Source organism: Monoraphidium neglectum (genome assembly GCF_000611645.1).
Source record: "Monoraphidium neglectum strain SAG 48.87 unplaced genomic scaffold scaffold00657, whole genome shotgun sequence".
NCBI classification, from domain to species: domain Eukaryota; kingdom Viridiplantae; phylum Chlorophyta; class Chlorophyceae; order Sphaeropleales; family Selenastraceae; genus Monoraphidium; species Monoraphidium neglectum.
In genome coordinates this window covers 2,144-11,938 of record NW_014012971.1, presented here as the reverse complement: position 1 = coordinate 11,938, position 9,795 = coordinate 2,144, and the positions used below count along the sequence as shown (strand labels likewise).

The following is a 9,795-nucleotide window of genomic DNA, read 5'->3' as shown; positions in this document are numbered from 1 at the left end:
CACACACACACACACACACACACACACACACACACACACACACACACACACTAACACACACGTTTCGAGAACGGCAAAAGAAACAGCACATGACGCGTTGCACACGCAGCCTGCCACACCTGACATGCTTGTTGCCAGTCTCCAACAGCAGCGCCAGCGCATCCACGCCGTCGCGGGCCAAAAACTCGGCCCTCGCACGCGCATCTGGCAGTACGCAGCGCCACATTGCCCCCAGCACGGCCAGCACATAAGGGGACGGCAGCGTCGGGTCGTAGCTGGCGAGGCTGCAACGAGAGGGCAGTGCAGAGAGCAAAAGATATCATACATTGATACATGCGAGTATTTTTCACACGAGCAAGCTGAGACTGCAATATCAATGGGTGGGCTGTGGATTGTGCACGTTTAGAGTCCAGCCTGCTCTTGCTCCTCTCTGAGATGCGACACAGCTTTGCTCACCCCTGCAGCTCCTCGACCAAGACAGCCACTCCCTTGCAGCTACGAAGCAACTTCCGGCAGACCGCACCACCCGCCTCGCAGAGCGCAGAAAGCGCCAGCAGTGTAGCCTGCCGCGCGCCCTCGGGCGCGCGAGCTGCAGCTGCGGTCACGCCGCCGCCGCCGCCGCCGCCGCTGCACGCCTGTAGCAGCCGCAGCAGTGCGCCCAGGGCACCACGATTTGCAAGCGCAATGGCTGCCTCTCCGGCACCATCCCCTTGGCACACGTTGGTCACCAGCCGGGCTGGCAGCTCTCGGCTCTCGCACCAAAATCCCGACAGCCCAGCGCCGCCGCTGCCGCTGCTGTTGCCGCTGGTCCCACGCGCCATGGAGCCCCAGGCCTGGCCTGTCGCTGCCCGTACGTGCTCAGGCGCCGCCGCCGCCGCTGCGCACGCGTCAAGGCACCTGACCAGCGCCGCCGCACCGCCACAGCTGCCACCCAGGAAGGCGCCCTTGGCTAGCGGCGCGACACGCAGCAGCGCCGACCACGCAGCGCGCCTCAGCGCGGCACGCTGCTCGGGCGCCAGGCGTGCCGTGTACTCGGCAGTGGGCGCTGCCGTGGGGCCCGGCTCCGCATGCAGCAGCAGCAAGGCCAGGAAGCCGCCGCCGCCCCTGCCGCCACTGCTGCTACTGCTGCCGCTGTCTGTGTCGCCGCCCCTGCTCGTGATGACTGCCAGGCAACCCGGGTCGGCCTCGGCAGCGGCGGCCAGGGCACACCACAGCATCAGCTTCAGCTCGACGTCCAACTCATCACGACAGAACGTGAATAGGCCGGCGCCAACGCCCGTTGCCACTCCACCACCACAAGTTGGCGCCGCCGTCTGGCAGAGCTGCGGCGCCTCTGGCGCCGCAGCAGCCGCGAGCAGTGCCCCAAGCAGCCCGCTCTTCAGCGCGGCGGCCGCACAAGGTCGCAGCGCGAGCAGGTGCTGCAGCGCTGCAAGTGCGTCATTCCGCAGCTCCTTGGCCTGCCGATTGTCGGCGCAGCTCAGCAGCCTCACGAAATGCGCCCCCAATGTTGAAGTCAACTCCTCCGCAACACTGCCGCCGTTCCTGCTGAGCATGCTGCTGCTATCACAAGGCAAAACGCCGACGGGGAGCTCTTCAGACGCTGTGTCTGTTGTTTGCCTGCTGCCGCCAATCTCATGGTAATTGTTGACTCTGCTACTGCAGCCCTCCTCCAGTGCGTCCCTGACTGCGCTCGGGGCGAGCTCCACCAAATTCCACAGCAGCTCCAGCACAAAAGGCATCAGAGCGTCTGTCCCCTCAGATTCCGGACCATGGCTGCCGGTGCTGCCGCTGCCATCTCCACCTGTGCTGCCGAGTCCCCGGATGCAGGCGCTCCCGCCATGCCGCTGCAGCAGAGCCGCAAGGAGGGGTAGCGTGCCGCTCCAGTGCACCAGCTGGGCGCACGTGTCCGGGTAGTACGAGAAGCTCAGCAGCGCGCGCAGCAGCGCCGTCTCCAGGCGTGTGTCGGCGTGGTTGGCGCTTTCCAGCATGCGTGCCAGGCAGGCCGCTGCGAGGGGGGCGACTCCACTCTGGTGGATGAGGCTGCGACAATTGAGGTCAGGGGTTGTGCGTTGCTTAGTGAAGCAAGTGAGACCTTGTGAGGTGCGTGCTTAACGCAGTCTGCAGTCTAGTTGGGCCACCCTTTTTTTTGAAAACCTGTTTTGCTGGAAGATTCCACCGACCTTTGGTGGAGGTGATACACCCGCCAGGGCGAGTCAATGTCGCCGTCAAGGACTGTTGTGTGTGCGCGCTGCTGAAGGTCTGTGCCTTCAGGTACTGCCGCTGTTTTGTTGCCGCTCCGGATGCGTTTTGGCTCCTGTCCGCTGTCAACGCCGTGCTGCTGCTGCTGCTGAGGCTGCTGCTTCTGCTGCCACACTGCGTCTTGGCCGGACCGGGGCCTGAGGTCTGCTAGGCTCGGACGGTTATGGTAGGCTGACGCCAGGGCCTCGAGCGCCTCCGCGGCCGCCAGCTGCAGCGCCGCAGGCGCGCCAGCGGTGAGCGCGGCGCCGAGGCTGCCCAACACCCCCGCGAGCGCCGCCGGCAGCCGCGCCTCATCGCTAAGCCCACACTTGGCTAGCGGGCGCCCAAGAAGCCGCACGGTGTCGCACAGCGGTGCAGCGAGCGAGGGGCGTGTGCCGGACAGCAGGAGCGGCAGGGTGGTGTCCAGAATCAGCTGCACGCGCGGCAGGTCGGCGATGGCAAAGCCGCTCCCTGCGGCGCGGCGGCAGAGGCGCGCAATCGCAGCAGCGTGGCGCTCATGCAGATCACTGGCTTTGGGGTCCATTAGCAGCTTCACGGCAGCGTCTAGCCCCGCGCCGACGGGGTTGGGCGCGCCAGGCGCCGTGTGATTGCAACCAGGTGAAGCGGCTCGAGTCGCCATGTTGCTGCACACAGGCGCCGCTTTGCGGGGTGCCCCCGGCGCAGTTTACGAATCTACGACAGAGCGTCTCAAAAACGCTGACGTGCCCCTCATGCAACGTGGACGATGCTCATCTTTACGGTCAATGTGCGTCAAAAAGCTCGCGGCTTCAGATACGGTATCAAACAAGTCAAAAGCAATTTGTGCGAGGTAAGCTAGCGTGTGATTTGCAGGCGCTGCTTATGCGCTTTCTCGCGAGCTTACACAGGAGGTGGCACCACCCTCGGCACCAGTGCGTACTTTGTACAGGCATGCCCCGCTGCCGCCTTACCGTAGTGATCCATCGAACATTGGCGCATGTATTCTGCAAACTTGAAACCAAAATTGGCCAGCCAACTCCAGATCCTCACTGAGGAGATCAAGCCCTGCTGCAGACCATTGAAGCATGGGCGGTGAGCCTCTTGAAATCAGAAGAGTGTCAAAAGCTCTATGCTGCTGTGGGCATCGTAGTGGGCGCCTCTAGCAGTTGCTGTTGGGGCGCTCGGATGAGCCCACAACGGGTGTTTCTGACCTTCCATCGCTCTCATATGATATCCACCACCACTAAAAACCAGGTTGCTGCTCAAGAACGTCGCGATTGGATCCGTCCAGGTCACCACTCCTGAGCGACGGTGGCGCCGGTGCTGCAAGCGAAGGCCCTGGGGGTGGGGCTTATGTTGCGCCCTCGACTGGAGAGGTTGAGAGCCGCGTGCAGGCCACTGCGGCTGGCACCCCCAAGCTGAATGCGGCGATTACAGCGGCGGCCCCTGCAGTTGTCGGCAAGGCCGCGCAGCCTGCCGCGACAGCAGCTGCCCAAGTTGTCGCAGCCGCGGCAGCCGAGGCCGCCTCCGTGGGCACAAGCGAGCCCGTCAAGGAGGTGGCAACAGCGGCAGCCACAACCAAGCTTGGCGTAGAGCCTGTGCCAGCCACCAAGCCTGCAGAGCCCGCCGTGCCTGCTCATTCGGCGCCCACGGCGGCCGCCTCACAAGCAGCGGCCGCGGCCGTCGAGCAGCAGGTGTCACCTGCCTCCAAGGCCAGCCCCTCGGCGGGCGTGACACCTTCTGCCTCGATCGTGCCGGCTGCGCCGGCCACGGCGGTGGCACCGGCGCCAGCGGCGCAGACCAAGGCAGCGCTAAAGACCGAGGAGAAGCCCGAGCAGAAAAAGACCGCCACCCAGGCCGCCCCTGTGGCGGCGCCCAGCACGCCACCATCGGCAGCATCGCCTTCCCCCTCGCCCTTGCCCTCGGCCCCTGTGGCAGCCGCCCCCAAGGCAGCCAAGCCCAAGGCAGCGGCGCCGGCGACGCCCTCGCAGGCCGGCCCACAGGCACCGCCCAAGTCTGCGGCACCCGTGGCTGCGGCTGTGCCAGCGGAGGCACAGGGCCCTGGCGGCGCAGGGGGTAACACCCCACAGGCTTCGGCAGCAGGCGGCGCTGGAGGCGCCAACGGCACCAGTGGCAGCGGCGGCGCAGGCGGTGGCAAGAAGCGCAGCAACAAGAAAAAAGGAGGCCGCGGAAAGAAGTGATGTCGTGGGGCACAATATGGGCCTGTGTTTTGGAAAATGCAACTCCTCCCCTCACGCGGCCACGTCCAGGCCGCTGTTTCTTAGTTATGGGTGTCGGCTCGAAGCAATGGCGCCGCATGCCGACAAAGGCAGCAGCCATGTTTTTGGTTGCAAACAAATTCCGTTGATTACCACCAGTGTGCCAGTGTCTGCCTGATTGATCTGCTTGATTTGGCAGCATCCCAGTGTGTGCAGTCCCATGCCATGCAAAACCATGCAGCCAAGCCCAGTGGCACTGTTGGCATGCATTGCACCAGTGCCGGCTCTCTCCCTGCAGGGCTCACCAGGTTGCTGCTAGGCATGTGCGTTGACGCAAGCAACATTTGGACGCCCAGCAGTGTGACACGCCGCCGTAGAGCCTTACTTGTTGGTGTGTCATGTGGATGGTTGCGGTTCAAGGCGTCCCGACCACAAGCCAGAAGCATTGCTGAAGCCTGTCTCCTTTTCCTTCAGGCCGTCCGGGATTGCTCAGCATGCAAATGCATGCGAAGATGCATTAGAGACACGGTTTGTAAAGCACAATCAAAGTTGAGAGGCATCCTGTGCATCAGCCATTGGCAATAGTCAGGATGCAGTCTACTTGCAAGAACCTTCTGAGCAGGGTTAGTGTGTGCCGACCTGGCAGGGCTCAGCCCCGCGGGCCCGGGCTGCCCGGAGCATAGCTGGGTGCGCAGCAGAGAGTGTGCGAACAAGCATGCCGCGCTTGATCAATGATAACGCTTCTGCTCGGATGGCCTAACATACAAGTTCATGTCAACACACATCCTACATTACTACATCAGCACTCGCCTGGGCCAACAGAGTGCTCTCACACAGTGCACAAGGGACACGTGGTGACTGGGCTGCTGCGAGCCTTGGACGCACAAGTTGTTGGTCACAACCTGCGTAGACAATGTTCGGTTTCAGAACGTCGATAATCTCATCATCGCTGGGTGTATTGCATTCCGTACCTCCCGCCAAGGTTTCGGCAAGATCGACGCCCGCATCCCTCTTGCTCTCCACAGACCTCAAGGCGATCCCTCGCGCCCTGGACTAGCGCAAAAGACGCCCGCAGCGCCGCACGTGCACTCAGCCTTGCTGCCCCCGCACCGCGCCCCTCGGGCACTGGCGCCGTCGCGCACCGAGAGCACGCCAGGATGGGGGACATGGGTGCGCAACCGGATATGTACGCGCCCGTGCTGGCCTTTGCACATCTTTTTGCAGCATTCTGGCTTGTCAGGATGCTTTTCATTATGTACAAGCCCGGCAAGAAGAAGGCTAAAGGTGCGGCGCGCGCGAACTCGCTACCGCCCGGGTGGTATGATTCTGACCAACCCCTGTCCAACTGACGCGTGACTGCGCGCGCGCGTGTGCACGGTACGTGTTGTTTCTGCTTGATTTGCTCCAGAGCGCCTGCCTGGACCCCCTCCATGACATCAGGTGCCAAGCCAACCGCAGCCAAGAGCTCAAAAGGGGGCGCCCTGCCCGTCTCTGCCACCGCCGACGACGTGGCCCTCGCGCCCGACCAGCACCCACCGCTGGCGCTCACCGTCGCCGCCGCGACCGCCACCGCGCCGGCGTCCGTCGCTGCCCTCGCGCGCCTCGCCCCCGCGCCGCGAACGGCCCCCGGCGCCGAAGGCGACGTCGGCGACGACGCGGGCAGCGACGCGGCGAGTGCAGCGCCAGAGAACAGCGGGCCCAGTGCAACTGGGCGCTGCGAGGTGCCATCAAAAGACAGTCAGATCATCCTGCGGCGCCTGACGACCAACCTGAGGCCCATGGTGCTGGAGTGGTCCGACCTGGGCTGCGCATACCCCACAGGGGAGGGCGTCAAAATTGTACTGCAGGTGCGGCTTGGGTCCGAGCGCGCCCCCTGATTGCTTGTTCCGCTGCCACAGGTAAATGGGATGGCAACCCTTCCAGGGTGAGCCAGGCTTTCATGTCAATGTCACCATTTGAGTCATGTCACCGAGCGAGCCTGGATTGGGTTATGCATTCTGCAGCTGTATCAGCTGGCCCCGTATCTCAACCGGCCCGCCATCAAGCAACTTGTGCTGACCTGACACCGCCATCCTGGCCTGGAACCCCGCCCCTCATACTCAGCTCCTGTTCTTAACGCCGCTGTGCCACCCTTCAATCACAAACTACAAACCATACAACACACACCACACATGCAGCACGTGTATGGATCAGCAGAGCCGGGACAGATGCTGGCACTCATGGGACCCTCGGGGGCCGGCAAGGTGAGTCAATGAGCCCGTACCCCTCCTGCCACGAGCACACACCTGTTGGCGCGCAGCCCAAGCCCTTTGCATTGAGTCCTCTTTACAGATTGCCACACCACACCATTCCACACGAACCTGCGGACAGCATTCCCGCTGCCCTTGCACCGCTTTTCCCACCTCATTGACCACGTTGAATCCTTGTTCCTCACCTACCAACTCAACACAGTCAACCCTGATGGACATCATATCCGCCCGCAAGAGCGTGGGGCGGCTGTCGGGGCAGGTCTTGGTCAACGGGCGCCCACGCGGCCCAGAATTCACCCGCAAGACAGCGTACGTGCCGCAGGTGGGTCGCACGGGTTTGTGTTCACCACCACAAGCATGGGTGTGCGTTGCCGGCGTGATGAAACCTGCCCTTGTTGCACGGAGGGAGGGCCAACAATTGAAGAGTCCCGGGAGGCAGGGCCGGGGAACTACCCGTGCCAGTCTCAGCTTTCCGGACATAACGCTTGCAAACAGCAAGCGGGCAATGGGGCCGAGCTGCGCTGGTCAGATTGGCTGCAGCGCGGCTTGGCATACCGGCGCCTTTGCCTGCGTCGCTGTTGCCCGACCAACCCGGTATCACCTGCTCCTCTGTGTCTGTCAGCGCACACCCCTTGTGTCCACAGTTGCTACAGCTCACTACATGACTGACGGGCTTTGCAATTCCTCACCCTGAAGAAAGGTCTTTCTTGTAGAGAGCAGGTCACGCATAAATGCCCGAAACCATTGATGCAACACACACCAGCACCCAAAACTCAGCTATCTGCTCTCCGCCGCACACCCTCTGCTGCAGTCCGACAACTTTCTGCCCACCATGACAGTCCAAGAGACGGCCTACATCTACGCCTCCCTGCTGCTGCCCAGCTCCTGGGGCGCCGCTGCGCGCAAGGACCGCATTGCCGCGGTCCTGGCCGCCATGGGGCTCAGCCACACTGCAGACACGCTGGTAAGGGGCGCATCGGCGGGTCCAGCAGCCTGGCCCTGCATGCCCTGGGTGGATTTGTGCTGCTGCTGTGCCCATTTGGAGCTCTTTTTCGACGAGGCCAATGCTGAAGGGGCTTGTCGAAATTTGGCGTGGACCGCGGTGGAAACATCCCCCACCCATCCACCCACCCATCTGACCAGCCAGCCAGCCAGCCTGCTAGCCAGCCAGCCTGCTAGCCAATCAGCCCATCAGCCAGTAATCCACCCGCCCACCCATTCGCGCCTGTGCAAAATCACCGCACGCCTCGTCCCTGCGCCCCTTCCCGCTCCAAACCCGCAGGTTGGCGGCACCCTGCCCGGAGGGATCCTGCTGCGCGGGCTGTCAGGGGGCGAGCGCAAGCGGCTGTCCATAGCCACGGGCATCATCTCCACGCCGGCAGTCATCTTCCTGGACGAGCCGACCTCGGGGCTGGACTCGTTCAGCGCCCTCAGGTCGGGCGGAGTTGCTGCGTGCTGTGTTGCGGCTGCAACTGGACCTGGGACGGGGCGGAGGTTGGAGGAACATGCGGACGCACACTGCGTGCCTGAACGGTGCAATCCAGGGAGGGAGGGGCTGCAATAGAGAGAGGGGGTCGCCCAAACCAAGCCTGCAAAGCCCCAACACACCCCAAACCCCTCACCGGGCCGGCATGCATGCGGCCCTTGCTCCTGCGGCCCTGAGCCCCTGTGGCCCCGCCCTTGACTGACCGCTCTACCACAAATTGTCCCGGCCCGCAGTGTGATGGGCTACATGCAGTGCATGGCGCACAAGGGGGGCCACACAGTCATCGCCTCGATCCACCAGCCCCGCGCCGCCATCTGGGCGATGTTCGACACGGTGCGGCGCCACAGATGTGGATTATTGTTTACTTGTAGCAGGCTGAGCTTTGTGCCTGCAGTGGTGGGGCCAGTGCATCGTGTGCAGGCTTGCAATGCAGCGTGCCCGGGCTGTTGTCGCTCATGCCACTTGCGCCGCAGAACGTTCAAGGGACCCCCCACTTGCGAGCCCTCACGACATCCACCATTGAATCATCTGCTGTTGGTCAACCTGTGCCCACATTTGAATCAGTTCTTCACAATAAAATTCATCCCACGCTCAGCCCTTGCAACAACCTGCCCCCCCCTGTTGCACCATCAAACAATGCACAGACCCTGGTGCTGTCATCTGGCCTGCTGATGTACTTTGGGTCCCGTGACGGCCTCGTCCCCTGGTTCGCGTCACTCGGCTACGAGTACGACGCTGCAATGCATGGCGTGCCCAGTGACTGGTGAGCTGGGGATTCAATCGAGGCACGCCCTGGTGCTGTGGGGTGACCGTTGATGAGGAGCGGGAGCAACGACAGCCGCGAGGGGGGCCCAGTCGTGAGGGACGCCCAGCATAAAGCACCAACAGCCGCAAGGGGTGCTCAGGATCAAGCACTTATTTGTTCATGTGGCTGACCAGCTTTGCTGCACGGCTGGCTTGGATGGCGAAGCTTGCAACCCAAGGGTTGTGCGGCGGCCTGTGTGTCGGGTGTAAACCTTTGCTGGGGCTCGCAGATGGCCTGTCAGCATGTGGGGGCCTCGTTGTATCAAACCTTCAGGCCTCATGCGCACGCAACGTATGCCGCCCTCATCCCTGGTTTGCCTGCTTTGCCGCGCTCCCACAATCCTGCATCTTCCCCATCAAGGTTTTGACCACTGCCGCTGCCTCCCTAGTTCTGTTGCAATTTCACACATCCCATTTACTCCTGTATGCAGACCCCCAATCCCCGCCACGCTCCCCTGCCCTCCCTCTCCAGCTGCTGCAACCCCCTCCCCTCCCCGAACGTCCACCCTTCATCCCAATACTTAGGGTGAAGGGTGACAACATGTTGCGCCTCGGCGCCCCACTTCCCTCCCCCTACCCAACCAGCTCCGACCAGTCATCTATTGCCGCCATTTCCCCCCTCCCCCACCAACAATCCCCTCGCCCCCCTCAAACCAGGGTGATGGACCTGGTTAACGTGGGCTTCCACAAGCCGCAGGTGAAAAGCCAGGGGGTTAGGAGACGCAGGGCGCCAAGCGTTGATTCACAGGCCCATAGCTCCAGGGGCAAGCGCGTGCTGAGCCCGCCCAACGCCGCCGGCCCCGCGCCCATCAGAATGCCT

General features: G+C 63.1%; 2 protein-coding genes across 2 annotated transcripts in view; both read left to right on the top strand.

The window, feature by feature from the left end:
• Nucleotides 1–3,302: 3,302 nt before the first annotated feature.
• Nucleotides 3,303–4,418, top strand: MNEG_4653 (hypothetical protein; the record flags this gene model as incomplete). Its single annotated transcript, XM_014046868.1, has 2 exons — nucleotides 3,303–3,309; nucleotides 3,553–4,418. The coding sequence occupies 2 exons, from the start codon at nucleotides 3,303–3,305 to the stop codon at nucleotides 4,416–4,418; spliced, it is 873 nt and encodes a 290-aa protein (XP_013902322.1).
• Nucleotides 4,419–5,677: 1,259 nt separating this feature from the next.
• MNEG_4652 (hypothetical protein) overlaps nucleotides 5,678–9,795 on the top strand; it is a gene marked incomplete at both ends in the record, with an annotated part of 5,669 nt that continues 1,551 nt past the window's right edge. The window contains 9 exons of the mRNA XM_014046867.1: nucleotides 5,678–5,720; nucleotides 5,877–6,283; nucleotides 6,614–6,679; nucleotides 6,888–7,007; nucleotides 7,497–7,649; nucleotides 7,968–8,119; nucleotides 8,405–8,504; nucleotides 8,816–8,934; nucleotides 9,633–9,672. Coding sequence (XP_013902321.1) covers nucleotides 5,678–5,720; nucleotides 5,877–6,283; nucleotides 6,614–6,679; nucleotides 6,888–7,007; nucleotides 7,497–7,649; nucleotides 7,968–8,119; nucleotides 8,405–8,504; nucleotides 8,816–8,934; nucleotides 9,633–9,672 — 1,200 coding nt within the window. The remainder of the gene's footprint in view (nucleotides 5,721–5,876; nucleotides 6,284–6,613; nucleotides 6,680–6,887; nucleotides 7,008–7,496; nucleotides 7,650–7,967; nucleotides 8,120–8,404; nucleotides 8,505–8,815; nucleotides 8,935–9,632; nucleotides 9,673–9,795) is intronic.